The 24,157-nt window shown below is 42.7% G+C and overlaps 1 protein-coding gene across 1 annotated transcript; it reads right to left on the bottom strand.

Annotated features, from left to right (window-relative positions):
- Positions 1-10,799: 10,799 nt before the first annotated feature.
- Positions 10,800-23,707, bottom strand: gcm2 (glial cells missing transcription factor 2). The gene is made up of 8 exons (XM_023267835.3): positions 23,367-23,707; positions 16,818-16,881; positions 15,093-15,281; positions 14,849-14,961; positions 14,178-14,303; positions 13,843-14,099; positions 13,329-13,566; positions 10,800-12,712 (listed from the first exon to the last, which is right to left on the bottom strand). The coding sequence occupies exons 1-8, from the start codon at positions 23,457-23,459 to the stop codon at positions 12,398-12,400; spliced, it is 1,395 nt and encodes a 464-aa protein (XP_023123603.1). The 5' UTR covers positions 23,460-23,707; the 3' UTR covers positions 10,800-12,397.
- Between the last annotated feature and the right edge of the window lie 450 nt (positions 23,708-24,157).

Here is a 24,157-nt window from a genome sequence, read left to right as displayed (position 1 = left end):
GCAAAGTTATACCATCTTTAATTAGGACAGTAAGATTATCTCTAAATCCAATTAAAAGGTCACAGAATTTAATTTTAAGAAAATAAAAGACAATATGTTAAGAAAAAGATTTTTTTAAAAAGAACATCCTCCATGAACATAAAATCAATGTGCTATTAACAGGTAAGAGTTCAGCTTTGGCAAAAACAGATACCCTCCTAATAAAATAAAATCACCATGTATCAGTTTTGACATTCAATATGTATTCACATCCAATGAACTAGAGTCAGTTAGTTAGATAAACATGTTCACTAGAACTGATTAGTTCATCTGGCATCTCTTTAATCATTTATGCTCAGTTACAATCTTTCCTGGATAAACATGACATCCTGGAAGTTTTTCAGTCTGGATTCAAAACCCTTCACAGCACAGAGTCGGCATTGTTCAGGGTTTTTAATGACATCCTCTTGGCATGTGATTCTGGTGATCACGTGATTCTGGTGATCGTGTGATTCTTGTCCTGCTTGATCTTACCGCTGCCTTCGACACAGTGGACCACCACATTTTAATATCTCCATTGCAGCACCAGGCGGGCATTTGCAGTGCTGCGCTGGGCTGGTTTAGATCCTATCTGGCAGATAGAAACTTTAGTGTAAGCCTTGGGGGTTTTGAATCCTCCCCTGCTTCCTGTCATGTGGGGTCCCACAGGGCTCAATTTTAGGACCCTCGCTTTTCTCATTGTACTTACTTCCTCTGGGATCCATTCTTAGAAAGCATAGTATCTCCTTCCACTGTTATGCTGATGACAGTCAGATATATGTTCCTTTAAAGCGGAGGGATGCCTTCTCTATTAAGCCACTCCTGGCGTGTCTTGATGACATCAAAGCTTGGATGGCTGGGAATTTCTTGCATTTTAATGAAATGAAAACAGAAGTGATGGTATTTGGGCCCAGTGGATCCTGTGAGTCCTTCTGTGGTGACTTGGGCCCTTTGGCAACGTATGTGAAGCCCACAGTTACAACTCTGGGTTTTATATTGGACAGGGATTTTAAACTGGACAGTCATAGTCGGTCAGTCGTGAAGTCTAGCTTTTTTCATTTAAGGCGGTTGGTAAAGGTGAAATCTTTCCTCTCTAGGCAGCACCTTGAGACAGTAGTCCATGCTTTTATTTCATCTCAGCTGGACTATTGTGATGCTCTTTATGTTGGAGTCAGCCAGTCTTCTCTGTCACGTCTCCAGCTGGTTCAGAATGCTGCTGCAGGCCTTCTAACTGGAGAACAGAACACATGCTCCAGTGTTGTAGAATAAATTACCTTTACCCCTTAGACAGGCTTCTTCACTGTCCATTTTTAAAACTCGTCTTAAAACATGCTTTTATTCCCTGGATTTCCATCCAGCATGAGATTTTGATTTTGTTTTTACTGCCTTTAGTGTGTATTTTTGTATTTTATTTGTTTTTAGTGCTTCTATTGTGTATTATGTTCTGGATGTTCAGCACTTTGCTTCAGTTGGTGGTTGTTAAATGTGCTTTATAAATAAAGCTGGATTGGATTTTGTGTCTTGATTCTCTGCTTTGGTTTCAGTTTTAGTCTTTTCATGTCTCATTTGTCTTTTTTTTAGTAACATCTATCGTTTGTTGTTGTCTTGTTCCTAGTCTTTGTCGTGCCATATTTCTTCTTGTTGTGGGTCTAATGCGTGCCGCTGCTGTTGTGGGTCTAATGCGTGTCGCTGCTGTTGTGGGTCTAATGCGTGTCGCTGCTGTTGTGGGTCTAATGCATGTTGCTGCTGTTGTGCGTCTAATGCATGCTGCGATGCGTGCTGAAGTGCGTGGACAGCAGGTGTCGTTGTTGTGTTCTTTGATGTTGTGCTGCTGATGGACTCTTATTGTGAAGGACCAGCTGCTCACCTCCTCTCCAGCGTTTCATCTGCTGGTGGTCGTCCTTTTAGCTCACATCTCTGAGCAGACGCAGCTTTTACAGCGTTCTAGTTTCCAGCTGATGATCCCTCATCAGAAGGAAAGAGAAGAGCTGGCCCAGAACCCAGCCTGACCTCCACAAAGAATCACTGGTTCTACAGGTCTCAGTTTACAGGTTCCTCAGAGACCAAGAGGAAAACCGACGAAAGAAACAGAGGAGCAAGTAGGTGGAGATCCATCCAGCCTGGTGGAACATCTTCTAGTAGTTGGAGATCCATCCAGCATGGTGGAGCATCTTCTAGTAGTTGGAGATCCATCCAGCATGGTGGAACATCTTCTAGTAGTTGGAGATCCATCCAGCCTGGTGGAACATCTTCTAGTAGTTGGAGATCCATCCAGCATGGTGGAACATCTTCTAGTAGTTGGAGATCCATCCAGCATGGTGGAACATCTTCTAGTAGTTGGAGATCCAGCCAGCATGGTGGAACATCTTCGACAGATGATGAGCAGAGTAGAGAGGAAACATGGAGATAGAAGAACATCTACAGGATGAGGAGATAAAATCACCACAAAGAGACACAAACCAAGGACAACAAGACACAAAATGAGACAAAACGACAACAAAATGAGTCAAAATGACAAAAACATGAGTCAAAGTGACAGGAAGGAGACAGCTGATGAATGATGTCATTTTGTTGACTTTGACACCCGGACCACCCGCCGACACAAAGACAACACAAACAAGACACAAAACAACAAAAATTAATCACAAAACCACACAAATGAGAGAAAATAACACAAACAGGAAACAGAAAACAGAGTTCAGCAGAGGCTTTAAAAATGGATTTATGTAACTTTATGTTACAGTGATGAAAAATTCAAACATGTTGACAAAAATGAGCCTAAAATAATGAATACTGAACCTACAGGGGTAATAAATGAACCTACAGGGGTAATAAGTTAATCTACAGGGGTAATAAAATAAATCTACAGAGGTAATAAATGACATTAATAATATGATGGTGGAATGAAGACAGGTCCAGGTCCAGTAGAATCAGAGAAATTGAAGCTGCAGCTCTGTTTACAGCCAACAGCAGGACAGGTGAGTGTCCAGGTGAGTCTCAGGTTACCTGACAGGACGTCTGTTTGGAGCAAAAACTGTCTGTTGAGGCTGTTTCACCGCCTCATTACCTCCGAGAACACAAACATACAGGTAGACAGACAGGTAGACAGACAGACAGACAGTCAGACAGACAGTCAGACAGACAGACAGTCAGACAGACAGTCAGACAGACAGACAGGTAGACAGGTATTTCATGTCTTCTCTGATCAGTTTGTAGCTTTTTAAATTGATCAGGAGGATCAGCTGACTGGACTCACCTGTCCACCAGGTGTGTCAGCAGGACCAATCAGATAAGCAGCCGAGGTCAGGTGACACACCACCCAACGCTCCTGTACACACTGCACATGCTCAGAACAGTCATGTGATCCCAAATGTGTAGCAGCCTCAGTGTTAGCATAGCAACATTCCTGTTAGCATAGCAACTCTTCTGTTAGCATAGCAATATTCCTGTTAGCATAGCAACATTCCTGTTAGTATAGCAGCCTTCCTTGTAATGTAGCAACATTCCTGTTAGCATAGCAACTCTGCTGTTAGCATAGCAAATCTCCTGTTAGCATAGCAACTCTCCTGTTAGCATAGCAACATTCCTGTTAGCATAGCAACTCTCCTGTTAGCATAGCAACATTCCTGTTAGCATAGCAACTCTCCTGTTAGCATAGCAACATTCTTGTTAGCATAGCAACCTTCCTGTTAGCATAGCAACATTCCTGCATGGGTGACATCAAAACATCCATCATGTGACAACAGGTGACTCAACTGAAGATTAGATTAGAAGGTGAACACTTCCTATTTTGTGGTCATGTGACTGTTCCCTCCTCTGTTGTAGAACCAACCAGCTCCACCTTTTAGCTTAGCTTAGCTTAGCTTAGCTTAGCATGAATCCCCTTCTCTGTACACAGTTCCTCGGTGACCTCACAGCTGACAGCAATAATGTAAACAGCAGCATCAGGAAGTGTTCAGTCTACCTGACAGGTAAGACATCACCTGACAGGTGAGTTCCTCAGGTGTGTTTGTTTCTGCTCCTCTAATCTCTCCAATATTTCCATCTCTGTTTACTGAGTCTGTATTAAATCTGTTTCTTCTGCTGCTGTTGCTGGAGGGCTTCAGGTGTTTCCACCACAGAAGAAGAAACTCAGCATGATGGCAGTTTAACCCCAAACACTTCCTGTCTCCTTTAACCTCACTGTAGTTGTAATTGTCTTCACTGTTGGCTGATTTCTGTCTCTCTGGAGTTTCTCAGTCACCCAGGTCCTGCTAGTTGGAAGCTGGAAGACGTTTCTAGAAACGTCTTCCAGAACCTCCACTTGGTTTCTCCTGGAGCTCCTACCATCTCCTCATCCTGTAGATGTTCTTTTATCTCCATGTTTCCTTCTTTGTGTTATTACGGCTCTTGAGTCATTTTGGGGATTTTTTTGAGATCTTTCAGATCTTTGGCTGAGAATAAAACTCCTGATGAGACCCAGAAGGCCAGTGAGAGCAGAACCCATCCAGACCCGATCCACGTCCACCCACACCAGAACCGGTGGGTCTGCTGTGGATGATCATGTGAGAGTGTTAACCCTGTGGTAACCCCGGCGTGTCTGAGACGGCGGTTCTGGTTCATCGGCGTCTCTCGGATTATCTGATGTCTTTCTGCACATGTGCAGTGAGTCTCAGGCCTGGACTCGTTCCGTCACTTCTTCAAAGATAAACTTCAACGTAAACTGACTTCATTCTTCTCCACTCAGCCAGAACCACATCCTGTCCTGTCAAAACAGCAGCTGCAGCAGCGCTCACGGCTCTCACACGCCGCCGCCCGGGTTCCATGTTGTGTGTTCCGTGTTCTGTTGCCCCAGTTGCCCCTGTTACCCTGTTGCCTCTGTTGCCCCTGTTGTCCCTGTTGTCCCTGTTGCCCCTGTTGCCTCCCATGTTGTCCCTGTTGCCTCCCATGTTGTCCCTGTTGCCCCTGTTGTCCCTGTTGCCCCTGTTGCCTCCCATATTGTCCCTGTTGCCCCTGTTGTCCCCGTTGCCTCCCATGTTGTCCCTGTTGCCCCTGTTGTCCCTGTTGTCTCTGTTGCCTCCCATGTTGTCCCTGTTGTCTCTGTTGCCTCCCATGTTGCCCCTGTTGTCCCTGTTGCCTCCCATGTTGTCCCTGTTGCCCCTGTTGCCTCCCATGTTGTCCCTGTTGCCCATGTTGTCCCTGTTGCCCCTGTTGTCCCTGTTGTCTCTGTTGCCTCCCATGTTGCCCCTGTTGTCCCTGTTGCCTCCCATGTTGTCCCTGTTGCCCCTGTTGTCCCTGTTGTCTCTGTTGCCTCCCATGTTGCCCCTGTTGTCCCTGTTGCCTCCCATGTTGTCCCTGTTGCCCCTGTTGTCCCTGTTGCCTCCCATGTTTTTCCTGTTGCCCCTGTTGCCCTGTTGCCTCTGTTGTCCCTGTTGCCTCCCATGTTGTCCCTGTTGCCTTTGTTGCTCCTGTTGTCCCTTTTGCCTCCCATGTTGTACCTGTTGCCCCTGTTGTCCCTGTTGCCCCTGTTGCCTCCCATGTTGTCCCTGTTGCCCCTGTTGTCCCTGTTGCCTCCCATGTTGTCCCTGTTGCCCCTGTTGTCCCTGTTGTCTCTGTTGCCTCCCATGTTGCCCCTGTTGTCCCTGTTGCCTCCCATGTTGTCCCTGTTGCCCCTGTTGTCCCTGTTGTCTCTGTTGCCTCCCATGTTGCCCCTGTTGTCTCTGTTGCCTCCCATGTTGTCCCTGTTGCCCCTGTTGTCCCTGTTGCCTCCCATGTTGTCCCTGTTGCCCCTGTTGTCCCTGTTGTCTCTGTTGCCTCCCATGTTGCCCCTGTTGTCTCTGTTGCCTCCCATGTTGTCCCTGTTGCCCCTGTTGTCCCTGTTGCCTCCCATGTTTTCCCTGTTGCCCCTGTTGCTCCTGTTGTCCCTGTTGCCTCCCATGTTGTACCTGTTGCCCCTGTTGTACCTGTTGCCCCTGTTGTCCCTGTTGCCTTTGTTGCCCCTGTTGTCCCTGTTGCCTCTGGTCGCTGTCAGTCTGTCTAGTTTATGTTAGCGCTAGAAGCATTAACAGTTGCGTTGCTCCTGTTGCCCCTTTTACCTCTCTTGCCCTTGTTGCCCCCCTGTTGTCCGTGTTGCTCCTGTCCCTGTTGCCCTGTTGCCCTGGTCTCTGTCTAGTTTATGTTAGTGGTGTTTTGAACTTCAAAGCTACCAGCATGTTGCTGTCTTACCCTCCCTGTTGCCTCTGTTGCCCTTGTTGCCCCTGTTGCCTTGTTGCTTCTTTTTCCCCTGTTGCCCTCTTGCCCCTGTTACCCCTGGTCTCTGTCTAGTTTATGTTAGCGGCGTGTTTTGATCTTCAAAGCTACCAGCATGTTGCCGTGTTGCTGCCATGTTGCTGCTGGCGGCTCCATGACGCTCTTCATGCCTACGTGATGTTTCTGCTGGTCCTGACAGCCAACAGATGGAGAGATAGAGGAGGAGGAGATAAAGGAGGAGGAGATAAAGATGGAGGAGATAGAGATGGAGGACGAGCAGAGATTAAAAGGCAACAGGTACGACTGGTTTCAAATAAACAACTGCAGGTCAGGTGATGTTTCCCAACATGCAGCTCAGGGACACGTCTGATTGGATGGAACGAGGAGCTGGTGAAGCTCCAGGTGAGACGTTCTCTGAACAGAAGAACATGAGAGATCAGAACGTTCCATCAAAAGAACCTCAGATCTAATCTGTGAATTATTGTATCACAATTTGTGTTCTTTGTTTTCTTCGTGTTTCTGGACGTCTTCTGTCTCTAGCTTCAGTTTTCTTCATGTTTCTGGACGTCTTCTGTCTCTAACTTCAGTTTTATTTGTTCGTTTCATTCACAGCCTCATTTGCATTAAAGTCCTCAAAGCAGGAAAAAAATTCTGATTTATTCTTCTGGCTGTCGACGTATTTTATGGTTCGTGGAAGAACAATGGAAAGAGATTTACAAAAACACCATAACAACGAGAAGCGAAATCAAAAAGTTTGGTCAGTTTGTGGTTCTGGTCGTCATTTAGACCTTGAGAACCCCCAGACAACCACCAAACCCCCTAAAGGATGAGGAGACCACCTGATGGACCACAGGAACATCTGCCGAATTCTACAAGAAGCACCACAATCTCCCTGAAAATACCTCCAGGACCTCCAGAAAGACCACTATGACCTTCTAAAGGACATTTAGAACTACCTCTTCTACAACCACAACATCCTGAAAGACCTCTAAAATCACCTCTAGAACCACTACAACCTTCTAAGGAATGGGTAACACTTCTCCAACAACCAGTAAAGTTTCCAACAGGATGCTCCACAATTAAAGCCCCTTAAATGACCTCCAGAACCTCTTGCAAGACCACAATGTTCTTCTCAAGAACATTTATGAGCACTTTTATTGCAACAAGAAAGTAAAGGGTTCTACTACATTCTAAGGGACGACTAGAACGTTGATAACCTCTAAAATCTGATACGAGACACTCTACAGCAACAGGCCTAGAAATGGCCTCCAAAACCCTCCGAAGGACCTCCAGAACCTGCTAAAGGACCTCCAGAACCTCCTGAAGGACCTACAGAACCTGCTAAAGAACCTCCAAAACGTGATGAAGGACCTCCATAATCTCCTAAAGGACCTCCAGAGCCTTCTGAAGGACCTCCAGAATCTGCTGAAGGACGTCCAGAACCTTCTGAAGGACCTCCAGAATCTGCTAAAGGACCTCCAGAGCCTTCTGAAGGACCTCCAGAATCTGCTAAAGGACGTCCAGAACCTCCTGAAGGACCTCCAGAATCTGCTAAAGGATGTCCAGAACCTTCTGAAGGACCTCCAGAATCTGCTAAAGGACGTCCAGAACCTGCTAAACGACTCCCAGAACCTTCTGAAGAACCATCAGAACTTGCAAAAGTACCACTACAACCTGCTAAAGGACCTCCAGAACCTGCTAAAGTAATTGCAGAACACCTTACAGTTATGAACAGGCTGATTTCTACTCTAAGAACCTACAGGTTGTTTGAGGGTTTTAAATTCATCCCGGCTGTCAGAACTGACCCTGTAGAACCTCTATGAGACGCTTCCTCTGAGTGGCTCAATGCTGATTGGTTCCGCTCAGAGGACAACATGTGTTCTGTCATCTCTAATGATGTAAAATTCTCCACATGTTCTCTCTGGTTCCTTCATCTCAGTGGGGTTTGGTCCACAAAGTCCTGAAGCAGCGGAACATGAACCCACAGAATGTCAGATTTACTCCTGAAGGCGTCAGAACGTTCAGAACAGAGTCAGAAACTAAAGAAGAACCCTCTGAAGGTCAGAGATGTGGACGAGAACCAACAGAAGTGGGGGTTGGGTTTTACTGTGGAACCTTCAAGTAAACAGGGTTCCGGCAGCAGAACGTCGCTGATAAGAACCCAGGATGAGTGGCTCTCTGGTGCTCCTCTGGATGTCTCCTGTTGGGTTTAGAACAGAGCAGAGTCTGTGGATGTGTGGTTCTACTGGTGGACTTTGAAGACGTTCCTCTGCATCTTATCGTCTCTGACTCACCAAAATATCCTGATTGAGGAGCAGCAGCTCAGCTTGAGCCTCAAACATCCTGAGATGGAATCAGAGCTGGAGATGAGATCAGCCCGGCTCTGACACGCCTCTTTACCACGACAGTCCAAGAGGAGATAAGACTAGTCACGCAGCAACACAACCACACACAGACACACAACCACACAGACACACAATACACAACACAACCACACACAACACACAGACACACAACCACACAGACACACAACCACACAGACACACAACCACACAACACAGCAGAGGACACACCAACTCCAGGAGCTCTGAACTGTGCTTCACTTTATCTCCATCTCTGTTCCTAAACACTGAAGCTTTGAACCACTGCTGTTTATAGGGGACCTTGTCCTTCCATCATCCATCCATCCTCCATCCATCCATCCATCCATCCAGCCATCCAGCCATCATCCATCCATCCATCCATCATCCATTCATCATCCATTCATCATCCATCCATCATCCATCCATCATCCATCATCCATCATCCATCCATCATCCATCCATCATCTATCCATCATCCATCCATCATCCATCCATCCATCCATCCATCCATCCATCATCCATCTATCCATCATCCATCCATCCATCCATCATCCATCTATCATCATCCATCCATCCATCATCCATCCATCATCCATCCATCCATCATCCATCTATCCATCCATCCATCCATCATCCATCCATCTATCCATCATCCATCCATCATCCATCATCCTCCATCCATCCATCATCCATCCATCTATCCATCATCCATCTATCCATCATCCATCCATCCATCATCCTCCATCCATCCATCATCCATCCATTCATGACTCTTTTTGTCTCTGTGATCATTTTTTTTCTTTGTGTTTCCTTTCTTAGAATAATGATCTGAAGTGTGTGATTTAGTTGTGAATGTTGTTGTACTGTGTGTGTGTGTGTGTGTGTGTGTGTGTGTGTGTGTGTGTGTGTGTGTGTGTGTGTGTGTGTGTGTGTGTGTGTGTGTGTGTGTGTGTGTGAATTCTTTGCTCTGTTGTGAGTCACAGCATGAAGTGAAAACATCCATTAGAGGTTCATGTTTGGGAACGGCTGAGTGTCAGGATGATTAATTCCAGCAGACGATGAGACGATGAGCAGCAGCAGCAGATAAGAGGAGGAGGATAGAGTTACTGAGGATTACCTGCTGCAGGTGAGCTGCAGGTGAGGCGTCGCACCACCAGCTGCTGCCTCAAAACATCCTGCAGGAGCCAATCAGAGAGCAGCAGGGAGCAGGCAGGGTATTGATCCTGAGACAACTGATAGAACTGATGTATTGTAGTATTGGTAGTACTGATGGTGTTGTTGGAACCAAAGACGGGTATTCAGGATGAGGAGGTCTCACTCTGCTGTGTTTCTGGAAGATCTTTTAGGATTCACATTCTTTATTTTAGCTGTCAACATGATCAATGACTGATCAATAACTGATCAATGACTGATCAATGACTGATCAATGACTTCAGTTGAGGACCAATAAAGCTGTTATTTCAGTGGTTCTTTCTGGTGCAGTTGGTCCTGGTCCTGGTCCTGGTTCTGGTTCTGGTCCTGGTCCTGGTCCTGGTCCTGGTCCCGGTCCCGGTCCTGGTCCCAGTCCCAGTCCCAGTCCCGGTCCCGGTCCCGGTCCTGGCCTTAGCCCTGGTCCTGGTCCTGGTCCTGGTCCTGGTCCTGGTCTTGGTCTTGGTCCCGGTTCTGGTCCTGGTCCTGCTGACTGACGCTAACAGGGGGGCAGGAGCAGGTTCAGGCTGAGGACAGAACCGCGGTTCTTGTCCCGACGAGTTATTGTCAAAACAACATTTATTACTGGGACAGACTGAAGCCTTTGATCCTCTGCTGGGTTCTCAACCTGAGGCTGTGGACCCAGGAGGGGACTTGGTTTAACATAACATTTGGAACATGTTCATTTAGAAGGCTGAAGGCCCTAGGACCCTTGACCCATTGCTATAAGAGAGCAGTGATTCCTAGCGCTGACTGCTAAAAGTGACAAAGAAACTCTACTTATAAACTCTCCAAACCCCTCTAAAAGCTAACGCTAGCTGCAGACCTCATCTAAGATGCAAGTACCAGTTGCTAACTGCTAACTGCTAATGCTATCTAACAAGAAACTCCCGACTTTACTGAAAGTTTCACCTCTACCTGTTGATGTGTTCATTCTGCTTCTCTTGTAGTTTTTATTGATTATTGATTAGTTTGTGGAGAAATAAAGTTGATCATCAGCACTGGAAGGAAAAAGATGTTTATTCAGTTTAGACAGAAACAGGAAACAGGAATCTGCTGCTTTAATGACTTCTTCTGGTTCTGATCCAATAAATAATCCAGACGTGATCTTTGGAGAAGCTCCAGAATTAAATATCTTCATCAGGCTTCTCGCCAACAAATAAAACTCTGGACACATTCTGAAGCTTCATACGACGGATTTAGAAAAAGTTCTCAACACAGAATACAACTTCCTTTCAGCAACGCCTCACAGCCTCCACAGTTTACTGCCTGCAGACAGGTAGACACCACAGGACACCAATGCTAACATCATGCTAATATGATGCTAATGTGATAATGACATCATGGTAACATCATGGTGATGTGAAGCTAACGTCATGCTAACATGACCCTAACATGATGCTAATATGATGCTAGCATGAAGCTAATGTGATGCTAACCATATGCTAACATGATGCAAATGTGATGCTAACATGAAGCTAACATGTTTGTAACTTGTTCTTACATTATGCTAATACAATGCTAACATGACACTAACATGATGTTAATATGAGGCTAACATGATGCAAATGTGATGCTACCATGAAGCTAGCATGTTCTTAACATGCAACAGCAACCACTAATGTCTTTTTAATTGGTATTTGTGTGAGTGTGTGTACGCGTGTGCTTTAAAGAGTGTGTGTCTGTATAATGTTTTGCTTCACTGTGTCATGTACTTTTTTGTAACATTTTAATGTTGTGATGTTTTTATTGTGACCTGCCAAGGGACTGCAGATGGAAATGAGCTTAAAGCTAACTCTGGTGCAATACATCAAATGGAAACGTTTATGTTTAATACTGTATATGGTCCCCTTTTAAATAAACTAATAATAATAATAATAATAATAATAATAATAATAATAATAATAATGGTAACATGTTGCTAACATTATGCTAACATCATGCTAATTTGATGCTAGCATGATGCTAACATGTTGCCATTGTGATACTAACATGAAGCTAGCATGTTGCTAGCATTATGCTAACATGACACTAACATGTTAATATGAGGCTAACATGATGCTAATGTGATGCTAACCCTATGCTAGCATGATCTAACATGATGCAAATGTGATGCTAACATGATGCTAACATGTTTGCAATGTGTTCTAACAGTATGCTAATATGATGCTAACATGATGCTAATCTGAGGCTAACATAATGCTAGGTGATGTGATGCTACGCTAACAGAAGCACTTCAGAATCAGCATTTCTCTCAAACCTCTTGCATGAAGTCCTTTGACTGACTTCAGAAAACATTGAAATTTACCAGCTATAAATATCAGAAAGGTAACAAAAAATGAATCATTCAAGAGAGAAATGCTGCAGACTTCAGATGAACTCTGAGGAAGGCCATGAGGTGTGGCTGAAAGCTCAGGAGACACTGAAAGAGGAGCTGCTTTGGTTTCAGACATCCTTAACTGAAGAAGGCTGAATAATTGATGAAAGCTGGTTTTCTCCAGAAAATTTTTATAATTTGGTCTTAAAGGTCGCAGGTGTGCCAGATACAGAACAGTCAGTGTGGTTACAGTGTCAGTAGTCATGGTAACGGCGGTGCTCTGTCAGTAGTCGTCATAGCGATAGGTGTTGGGGTAAGCGTAGCGGTAGTCGTAGCCGTCAGCTCGCTCTGTTTTGGTCTGCAGAGGTTCAGGCTGAAATGACAAGGACTTGATGACTCCGCCCGACTCGTCCGTCACCTTCACCTCGGTGGAGTATGAGGATGGGGAGGCATCTTCCAGCAGGGAGGAGCAGCCGGGGAGGCCTGACTGTTTGGGGGGAGCACAGGGCTGGTAGGACGGGAGGCCACTCGGAGGTTTGGGACACGACTGATAGGAAGGCAGAGCTGCAGGAGGCTTCGGGCAGGGCTGGTAGGACACCTGAGGACAAGGTTTAATCAGACATTTACTGAGGTCCAATCACTGCTTCAGCCACACCTGGGGACCCTAATAGATGTAACACACCTGACTCCTGGGGACCCTAATAGACGTAACACATCTGATCTCTCTGAAACTTTGAAAGATGTGACACCTCTGTCCCCTGGGGACCCTAAAAGACGTAACACACCTGACTCCTGGGGACCCTAATAGACGTGACATCTCTGACTCCTGGGGACCATAATAGACGTAACACACCTGACTCCTGGGGACCCTAATAGACGTGACATCTCTGACTCCTGGGGACCATAATAGACGTGATACACCTGACTCCTGGGGACCCCCCTAAAAGACATGACACACCTGACTCCTGGGAACATAAAAGGCGTAACACACCTTACTCCTGGGGACCATAAAAGGCGTAACACACCTGACTCCTGGGGACCCTAAAAGATGGGACACACCTGACTCCTGGGGACCATAAAAGGTGTAACACACCTGACTCCTGGGAACCCTAATAGACGTAACACACCTGATCTCTCTGGGGACCCTAAAAGATGTGACACCTCTGTCTCCTGGGGACCCTAATAGATGTAACAACTCTGACATCCTGTCTCACCTTGGTTGTCGTGGTGATGATGGTCTGCAGTGCGGCCGGGGACCCCGGGGGGTTGCTGGGGTAACGGCAGGGGTACTCGGCGCTGTAGTAGTGGTGATTGTCGCTGTAGGGGGTGGAGCTCTTCAGCAGTTCCTTCCAACCAGCCGGCGGCTTCGTCTGCGGGTCGAAGGAGGAGGAGGAGGACAGAGGAGCTGCCGATGAAGACGAGGAGGAGGAGGAGCCGAGGACCGGAGCCACCCTGCAGACATAGACCAGGATCTGGGTTAGGTCCATTTACACTGTCAGTAACTGGTTTAAACTGAATCTGGTTTAGACCTGTTCCTGATCGGGTTCAGGATCTGGTTTACACCAACAGGATGTGGTTAGCAGTTGTTTTTAGACTGAGAATCTGGTTTAGATCTGTTCCTGATCTGATTCAGGATCTGGTTTAGGCTGAGAATCTGGTTTAGACCTGTTTCTGACCTGGTTCCTGATCTACACCTCCAGGATCTGGTCTAGAGGATATGAAGCTGACCTGGGGTCGCATAGGTCGGAGGTCACAGGGTATGAAGATGAGGTCAGGTATCCTTGGAACTCATAGCTGGGTCGGCTCATGTACAGCCTGGGATTGGCTGGTTTCTGCAGTGTGGGCGGGGCCTCTCCCAGTGCATTGTGGGGGTTGTAGTAGGCTTCCGGGCTCTGGAATGCTGGGTAATGCTGTGGGAAGTTCGGCTCCATGAAGGAGATTCTGTCTGCTGGTTCGACACAGGAGAGGAGGGCGGGACCAAGAGTCTGAGCAGTAAACAACAAACAAACAGTAAACAAACTGCCCCAATGGTAACACACTTGTTGTTGTTTGTTGGTGTGGACCTGCGGTTCCAGGAGTCGTCTCTTAGGTGTAAACGGAGGTGAGCTGACTCGTCTCTTCACTGAACTTCTTCTGGCTTCAGTCTCTGATTTGGATTCTGGTCTGGGATGGTCATGGACCCCTTTAGCCTGGAGGACAACAACAACAGTAAAAACAACAATAAACACAACAACAACAACAATAAACAATAACAGCACAAAAAAGAGCAACAACTGAGGAAACAACAACAGGTCTGAAGTCCTGAATCTAGGTCAGAACAGTTCTCATTTTGATTGTTGGAATGAGGTTCCAACCTGTCCCTGATCCACTTTAGACCTGTTTTTAGACTGAGATCCTGACTTAAACCTGTCCCTGATCTGGTTCAACATGTTTACTATGGTGTCAGTAACTAGTTTAGACTAGTTTACACTGCAGGGAACTGATCTGAGCTGATCCAAACTGTCAGGATGTGGTTCCAGCCTGTCGCTGATCTGGTTTCAGCATCTTCAGATCGCTTTAAGTCCATTGTATAAAACCAGTTATTGAGTTTAGCATGTTAGCCTGAGTGTTAGCAGCCTAGCAGATGTAGCGGTGTCGGATGTAGCAGTGCTGGATGTAGCGGTGCTGGATGTAGCGATGCTGGATGTAGCAGTGCTAGATGTAGCGGTGTTAGATGTAGGGTGGAGCTGTGGACCTGGAAGAAGATGGCCTTCCCATCGACCCTCCAGAAGTTGGTGACGGGGTAACCGCTGTGGCCGCGGCAGGGCAGCAGCTCCAGAGCGGCGTTGCAGCTTGGACACAATTTCTCTGAAACACACAAAGTAGGGTTAGGTCAGGTCCACCAGGACTCAGGAGTCACACCTGACCAGGTCCAGGTCTTTAGGGTTAGGGTTGGGGTTAGGTCAGGTCCATGAGAACCAGGTCCAGGTCTTTCTTACTCTGCTGTTTCTGCCGGGCCTTGTCGCAGATGGCGGGACGTAGCTGCAGTCTAGACCCGTCCGGCAGGGTGCAGCCTCGAGAACAGACCACGACGCCCAAACACGACTTCTTCAGGATCTGACAGTTGTGGTTGTTGGTGTTCCTCATGGCCCAGCCGGACAGGTGTCTCTGAGCGTTCTTATCTTCAGCTGCAGCACAGAAACACCTTCAGGTCAAACACTTGTCTATCTCCACCCTAGCCCTAGCCACTAACCAAACCAGCTAGCTAAAGCCAGCTAGTTATTATCTCCACCCTAACCCTAGCCGCTAACCAAACCAGTTAGCTAAAGCCAGTTAGTTATTATCTCCACCTTAGCCCTAGCCGCTAACCAAACCAGCTAGTTATTATCTCCACCCTAGCCCTAGCCACTAACCAAACCAGCTAGCTAAAGCCAGCTAGTTATTATCTCCACCCTAACCCTAACCCTAGCCGTTAACCAAACCAGCTAGCTAAACCCAGCTAGTTATTAACGCCAACCTAACCCTAGCCGCTAAACAAACCAGTTAGCTAAAGCCAGCTAGTTATTATCTCCACCCTAGCCCTAGCCACTAACCAAACCATCTAGTTATTATCTCCACCCTACCCCTAGCCATAGCCACTAAACACACCAGTTAGCTAAAGCCAGCTAGTTATTATCTCCACCCTAACCCTAGCCGCTAACCAAACCAGCTAGCTAAAACCAGCTAGTTATTATCTCCACCCTAACCCTAGCTGCTAACCAAACCAGCTAGCTAAACCCAGCTAGTTAGCTGAACCTTAAGGCTTCAAGATGCATCTACATGAGTTCTAAGCTCTGAGATGTAAAATATGAAAAAAAGAAAACATTATGTGAACTTTAACCTGATTCTGGTTGTTGGGTTTAGTGAAGCCAGATCATGAAAAGATATCCAGGATTAATTTTAAAACCAGTTCAACAAATCCAGGACTTATTTTAAAACCTGTTCAACATATCCAGGACTTATTTTAAAACCTGTTCAACATATCCAGGATGAATTCTAAAACCAGTTCAACATATCCAGGATGAATTCTAAAACCAGTTAAACATATCCAGGGTTTATTTTAAAATCAGTTCAACATATCCAGGATGAAATCTAAAACCAGTTCAACATATCCAGGATGAAATCTAAAACCAGTTCAACAAATCCAGGATTAATTTTAAAACCAGTTCAACAAATCAATGATTAATTTTAAAACCAGTTCAACATATCCAGGATGAATTCTAAAACCAGTTCAACAAATCCAGGATGAATTCTAAAACCAGTTCAACAAATCCAGGATTTATTTTAAAACCAGTTCAACATATCCAGTATGAAATCTAAATCCAGTTCAACATATCCAGGATGAATTCTAAAACCAGTTCAACAAATCCAGGATTTATTTTAAAACCAGTTCAACATATCCAGGATGATATCTAAAACAAGTTCAACATATCCAGGATGAAATCTAAAACCAGTTCAACATATCAAGGATGAATTATAAAACCAGTTCAACAAATCCAGGATGAATTCTAAAACCAGTTCAACATATCCAGGATGAATTCTAAAACCAGTTCAACATATCCAGGATTTATTTTAAAACCAGTTCAATCAGTTCCACATATAAATCAATGTCTTATATTTTAGAGATTAAAAATACGTGTGAATAAAAATCTAAAATTTAATCTGTGAGCTGAAACGTTTCTCACCGCTGTAGATGTAGCGAACATAACCGTCTGTCCACTCCTGGAATGGGTCGGACTGCTTCATGTCCTGCAGACAGACAGACAGGTTAGTCAGTTGGTTCTCAGGTTACAGTAGATATCTTCAGATTCTTAATTTTGTCAAACAGAAACTAAATCGTTCTTGTTTGTTCTCCGTTCTGTGATTTCCTCTGAAGAACTTTTAAATAGTTTCTCTTTTCCAGTTCTCATGTCCGACCTGCAGAACCTTTATTTCCAGCTGTTTTCTGAAGTGGATCCCTTCTGGTTCCATGTTCTGGATGTTCTAATGTGACGCTGTTAGAATAAAACTAGCATGACCACCCATCCCTCCAAAGAACCTCTAGAACCTCATACTAACTCTGAGTTCTAGAGGTTCCAGAGGGTTGGGTGGTCACTACAAAGGTTCTAGAAGACCTTCTGGTGGTTGTGCTGGTCTGTTGGGTCAGTTCAGAAGGTCCTCGTGACTGCTGAGGTTCTGTTATCACCACCTCAGAAATATTAGAACGTCTCTTGTCTGAGAACCGTTCCTTCTTTGTCTCCAACAGGAACGTCGAAACAAACAGCAGAATGTCAGTAGAACTAAGAGGTTTTGTTCCGTGTAAGATTAGAAATGTCTTCATGGAAGTGTTCTCAGCTCTTTATTTTCTCTTTCTGGACCCCAGAGAACCTCAGACTGATACGTTCTCCAGAGTAGAACCGAGAGAAGCTGATTGTTTGTTAGATGTGGTTCTTGGACTCTTCGGTTCTGATGGTTAGAACCTGACTTCCTGGTTTAAATCAACCTTTAGATGATGGATGGAGTTCTAACGGAACCCTGACCCTGCTGTTGTGTGGTTCTCCTGTCCAGGTTGGGTTCCACCAGGTGCACCTGAGGCCATCGTCCAATCAGCTTCCTTTTCTGAACATCATTTATTTCTGCTGGAGGTTCTAGATAGATATGGTTCTGGTCTCTTCAGCTGCTGTTCTTGGTTTCATTTGTCAGGATCCATTCTCAAGCTTCTCGAACCTCCAACCGAACTCTGGAAGTTCTACAGCAGGGGTGTCCAACATGAGGCCCGCGGGCCAAAAGCGGCCCTCCAGAGGGTCCAGTCCAGTCCTCAAAATGAAGACATTAACTGCAGATTGTAAATCAGTAAAATTATGAATTTAAAATCATTTCTAGACCATGACAAGTGGTTTAGATCAGAAAGTAAAATACTAGATTGTTCATTGTTCTTTTGTCTTTTTGTGTCTCATTTTTGTAATGTTTTGTCTCGTTTTTGTTTGTCTTTTTTTTGTCTGACTTTCGTCATTTGTCTCATGTTTCTGTCGTTTTGTGTTTCCTTTTTCTCCTACTTTTGTCGTTTTGCATTTTGCTTTATTCATTGTTTTGTTTGTCATTTTGTGGATTTTTTTGTTTCACTTGTGTTCTTTGTCTATTTTTTGGTTTTTGGTTTTGGTTTCTTTTTTTAATCATTTTTTATCTAATTTTTGTCGCTTTGTAACTTTTTATTAAAGCTTTTGTTTCATTTTTGTTTCCTTTTTTGTCTGACTTGCCGTTTTGTTTCTCATTTTTGTCATTTGGTGGGTTTTTTTGGTCTCGCTTGTATTTTTTGTCTTATTTTTGGTCGTTTTGTTTCTTTTTTGTCATTTTTTGTCTCATTTGTGTCGTTTCTGTAATTTTTTGTCTTGTTTTTGTTTCTTGTCATTTTGTGTCTCACTTTTCTAATATTTTTTCTTGTTTTTGTTGGGTTTTTTTTGTCTTTTTCTGGCTTTTGTCATTTGTCTCATATTTTAGTCCTTTTGTTTTTCATATTTGTCATTTTGTGTTTCCTTTTTGTCTCACTTGTGCTTTTTGTCTTATTTTTGTTTTGTTTTTCACTTTTGTCATTTTTTGCCTTGTTTTTCTCCATTTTTGTCTCTTTGTAGCTTTTTTGTTTAACTTTTTGTCTCTTTTTTTGGTTTGGTTTTGTGTTGTTTGATTTTTTGCTCATTTTGTGTCTCATTTTTCTAATATTTTGTCTGATTTTTGTCGTTTCGTTTCTGCTTTTTGTCGTTTTATGTTTCCTTTTTGTCTGGCTTGTGTTTTTATCTTATTTTTGTCATCTTGTGTTTTGCTTTATTCGTTGGTTTGTGTGTCGTTTTTCACATTTTGTGTCTTGTTTTTTAATATTTTTTCTTGTTTTTGTTGTTTTTTTGTCTTTTAGTTGTCTTGAGGCTGAATGTTGATGAAACTGAATTTATTTTTCTTGATAAATTTCATGTTGTTCATGATGTTTAGTAAAAAGATAATTCCTTAAATGAGAACATTAGAACCAGGAGGAGTTGTGGTTCTTTAGAGGTTCTGACAGCCCTGTTCCAGACACTTTAAGGAGATCTTTAGTTTTGACACCATTTCAGATAATTTCTTCAACTTTCTGTATTTTCTATCTGCCCACAGCAGGAGAGTCCAACTCATCTTAGTCCAGGTTCCACATCCAGTCCAGTCTGATCTCCATGGAAACTAGTAAAACCAGTAAAACCACAGCATAATAACCTGTAAATAACCACAACTCCTAATGGTTTCTTTGTTTTAGTGCTAATATGTTCACATTTAAGGAATTATCCTTTTACTAAACATCATGAACAACCTGAAGTTTATGAAGAAAAATAAATTCAGTTTCATCAACATTCAGCCTCAGTTTATCACTTCCACATTACAACTTCCAGATCACAGAATGTCGACAAAGAAACACAACATTTAGTCATCTGGAACTGAACCATAGAGGATTTTCTGGATGATCAAAACCGCAAAAAAGTTACAAAACGACAAAAAAAAATGACAAAAACACGAGTGACACAAAGAGGAAACAAAAAACGACAAATATGAGAAACAAAACGACAAAAGTCAGACAAAAAAGACAAAAAACAACAAAAAAAGAAAAAAGCAACAAAAACAAAACAAAATATTGTAAAAGCAAGACACAAAATTAGAAAAAATGAGACAGCATGAAACAAAACAAAAAAGTTATAAAGCGACAAAAAATGGACAAATGAGACAAAAAATTACAAAAGCGAGAAACAAAAAGACAAAAATGAGACAAACAACACATTGAGACAAAAAAACACAATAAAACAGACAAAACATGACAAAAACGAGACACAAAACAACAAAAGAACAATGAACAACCTAGTATTTTACTTTCTGATCTAAACAACTTGTCATGGTCTAGAAATGATTTTAAATTTATAGTTTTACTAATTTACAATCTGCAGTTAATGTCTTCTCTGGATGAATTCTTTTTAATTAGTTGAACCTCCTTAGAACATTTAAAAAACACTTCAGAATCTAAACGAATTCAAACTAAACTAACTTCATGTTTCTGCTGAACACACCTGGACAGGTACAGGAACACATAGAATCAAAGAAAAGAACATTTCCCTAACACATGGACACCCTTAGTGATACTACTACTACTACTACTACTACTACTACTACTACTACTACTAATAATAATAATAATAATAATAATAATAATAATAATAATAATAATAATAATGGGTCCTCAGAAACACCTTACAGGTAAATGAATTAGCTTAAATAAAGTCTGATTCTGGTGCAGAGATGATGAAACCTTCAGGTTCTCCTCTAAATGTTCTAACAAAGGGTATAAAACCACAGTTTCTCTGGAAACTCTGAATATTTCTCATCAATCAGAGCTCCTTAAAACCAGAGGAGCTCCTAGATACATATATATATATATATATATATATATATATATATATATATATATATATATATATATATATATATATATATACATACACATATATGGGTCCGATCTTCTGGTTCTTTCCTCCTCTGTGACACCAAACGGAACACCAGACATTTAAAAAAATACATCTGAAATTCATTTGATCTACATTTTAAAAATTACAATAAGTTTAAAAGCTGAAAGCTGATTAAAATGAACAATTAAATCAGTTTAATTATTCAGTGCTGACACCGTATTGTTCACATGCACTGCAGCGTTCAGCCATCCAGAAGTATGTGGACACTCTGGGAGCAGCTCTATGTTTATTTGAATGGCCAACAGCGTTCAGCTGTCCACATACTTTTGGCAGGTGGTGTTCTGTAATAAATGTAATTATTGAAGTTCCTGTAATTTAAACCATCCATCCATCCATTATCTATACACCACTTAATCCTCACTAGGGTCATGGGGGGGCTGGAGTCTATCCCAGCTGACTCAGGTGAAGGCAGGGGACACCCTGGACAGGTCACCAGTCTGTCACAGGGCTACATACAGAGACAAACAATCACTCTCACATTCACACCTACGGGCAATTTAGAATGATCAATTAACCTCAGCATATTTTTGGACTGTGGGAGGAAGCCGGAGTACCCGGAGAAAACCCACGCATGCACAGGGAGAACATGCAAACTCCATGCAGAAAGATCCCGGGAAAGCCGGGACGTGAACCAGGGATCTTCTAGCTGCAAGGTGAAAGTGCTAACCACTACACCACTGTGCAGCCCTAATTTAAACCAACTTCATTAAATTCATTTTTTTCTGCTAAATTTATTTAATTAAATGTAATTAAAGCAGAAAAAAATAGAAACTGTTGATGGAACTTTAAAGAACGACTTAGATGAAAAACAATAAAAACAAAATGGAGGATTAGAGATTATTTATAACACTGATCAATCAAGTTATTGATCACTGTGGGGGTTATTGATCACTGTGGGGAGTTTTGGGGGGTTATTGATCACTGTGGGGAGTTTTGGGGGGTTATTGATCACTGTGGGGGTTATTGATCACTCTGGGGGTTATTGATCCTGTGGGGGGGGGTTTGGGGGGTTATTGATCACTGTGGGGAGTTTTGGGGGGTTATTGATCACTGTGGGGGTTATTGATCACTCTGGGGGTTATTGGGGGGTTATTGATCACTGTGGGGGGGCTATTGGGGGGGTTATCGATCGCTGAGACAGCTGATCCCAGATCAGATCTAAAAAATGTTTTCAGTGGAAACAGAAATCTAAAAACCAGTTTTTTCTGTTTGAGCAACAACAGAACGAAGAGTCGAGTCAGCAAGTTCCACGAAACAGAGACAACCTTCAGAGAACCTTCAGGACAAGCGCTGGAAACTGCTGTATTCTCTCATTAGAACATTTCTCCTGCATCTCTAATAATTAGTTTAATTAATGACACTGTCTGATGATGAGATTTAATAAAACATATTCACATTTAATATTATTTGTTATTATTTAATATCAGAACTGAACTTTAGAGTCATGCAGGTGATTAATAACAGGAGTTATAAATATTATTTTACTGTAAAATCATTTAAATTAGAATTTAAAAACACTAAGTGACAATATCATTTATTAACATAAATCTGTAATGATGTCATTTATGAATGATGTGATTTGATAACACTCAATAATAATAATAATAATAATAATAATAATAATAATAATAATAATCAGCTGAAGCATTTCTTTGATTCTCGTTTTGCACAAACTGAATGAATTTATGTTAATTATTTTATTTAAAGACTAAAAAAGCAGCTCGGTTTCATATGTAATATTTACTGATATTATTTATATTTATTATTTATTGATATAATTTATATTTATTAATGTGATTTATTGTCCAAACTTTAAACTAAAGCTCCTCTGAAGGAATCAATTGTTGTGATTTTCTGGTTTAAACGTAGAAAAATTAATAATTCATCAATAAAATCAGATAAATTCGTTCAGATCCAGGAAAACAGAAAAATGACAGAAAGTTTATTTAGATGAAAACACAGATTATTGATTATTGATCAGTTTTTCTTCTCATTCAGATCAGATCTATTTTATTCATGGAGGATTTATTTCAGATCGTTCTGGTTCCTGGTTTAGTTTCTGGTTCTCGCTCTTTAGAACTTTATGTTCTTAAATATTCCTTTTATGTTCTTTGATTTATTTCTTCTTTATCTGTAAACTTCTGCTGAAAAACAGAATCTTTATCCAGGAACCGTTGGACCAGACGTCTTTATCAGGGTTCTATTATATTTATTATGGTTTTATTTATATTTATTATGATTCTATTTCTTTGTATTATGATTATATCTTTCTTTGTTATTATTCTATTTATATTTATTATGATTTTATTTATCTTTATGTGATTTAATTGTGACAGATTTAGTTCCACTGGAGATTATAATTAGTAAATCCTAAAAGATGTCAGTTTATCTGTCAGTTTGGTTTATTAATAATAATAATAATAATAATAATAATAATAATAATAATAATAATAATAATTATTATCATTATTATTATTATTATTATTATTATTATTATTATTATTATTATTATTATTATTATTATTAATAATAATAATAATAATAATAATAATAATAACTCGGTTCCTTCCCGAAATGTTCCGTCATTAGAACCCAGAAGAACCGCAGGAAGCCGGACTTTAAACACACCAGAATCCAAAACGGACCTGTTCCGTCTCATCAGTGATCGATCCGCTGATTGATCCGTGATCAGTTACCGGTTCTGGGTTCCGGGTTCTGGGTTACCTGCGGTAGTTTGGGGTCGTTGATGTCCCAGGTCAGCTTCATCCCAACGGAGCAAACACAGTCCGCCTCGTCCCGCTCCTCCGCCCGGGACATACTGCCGCTCCTGGTCCTGGTCCTGGTCCTGGTCCTCTGGATGGTTCTGATCCGGATCCTTGGGTCCCGGTTTCAGTTCGGACAGAAAACAAAAGATTGAAGGTACGAGGAGAAAGTTTCACTGAGAAAGTCTGAAGTTGAATTAAGTTTTAATTAAACTTTAATTAATTTCTATTAAAGTGAATCATTAAAATCCTCCCGACAGCGCGTGCGGCTCCGCGCAGAGTCTGAAAGAAGTGAGAGGAGGAGGAGGAGGAGGAGGACAGGTGAGACGGAGGAGGGAGGAGGGGGGAGTCAAGGAGTCAAACAGGAAGCCGCAGGTGAACCATCGCGTCCCTAAATCGAGAGAAAAATGAACGGAGTTTGGCTGGTCCGTTCTGTGTGAACGGGAGGCTCCGCTGCGCCTGCGCTGCAGACCAGAATCCAGTCGGAAAGGATTCGTTTTTACTACGTGTCTGACAGAAACACACACGCACACACACACCTGTCCGTGCGTGTGTGTGTTGTGTAAACACTTTGGTGTTTGTACCAAAACAAACAAACTCATTAGTCATCAATTAGAGCAGGACCTGCTCACCTGTCTGTCTGTCACCTGAGTGCCTCTGTACCTGCCGGGACGTGCTGACGTCACTGAGGTGTTTGAGGAGAAACTCCAAACACGTGAGAAGAAAAAAACTTCCGTCCTGAAGTGATCAGAT

The sequence above is a fragment of the Amphiprion ocellaris genome, chromosome 22, assembly GCF_022539595.1.
Source record: "Amphiprion ocellaris isolate individual 3 ecotype Okinawa chromosome 22, ASM2253959v1, whole genome shotgun sequence".
In the NCBI taxonomy this organism is placed as follows: Eukaryota; Metazoa; Chordata; class Actinopteri; family Pomacentridae; genus Amphiprion; species Amphiprion ocellaris.
This window is presented reverse-complemented; position numbering and strand designations above follow the sequence as displayed.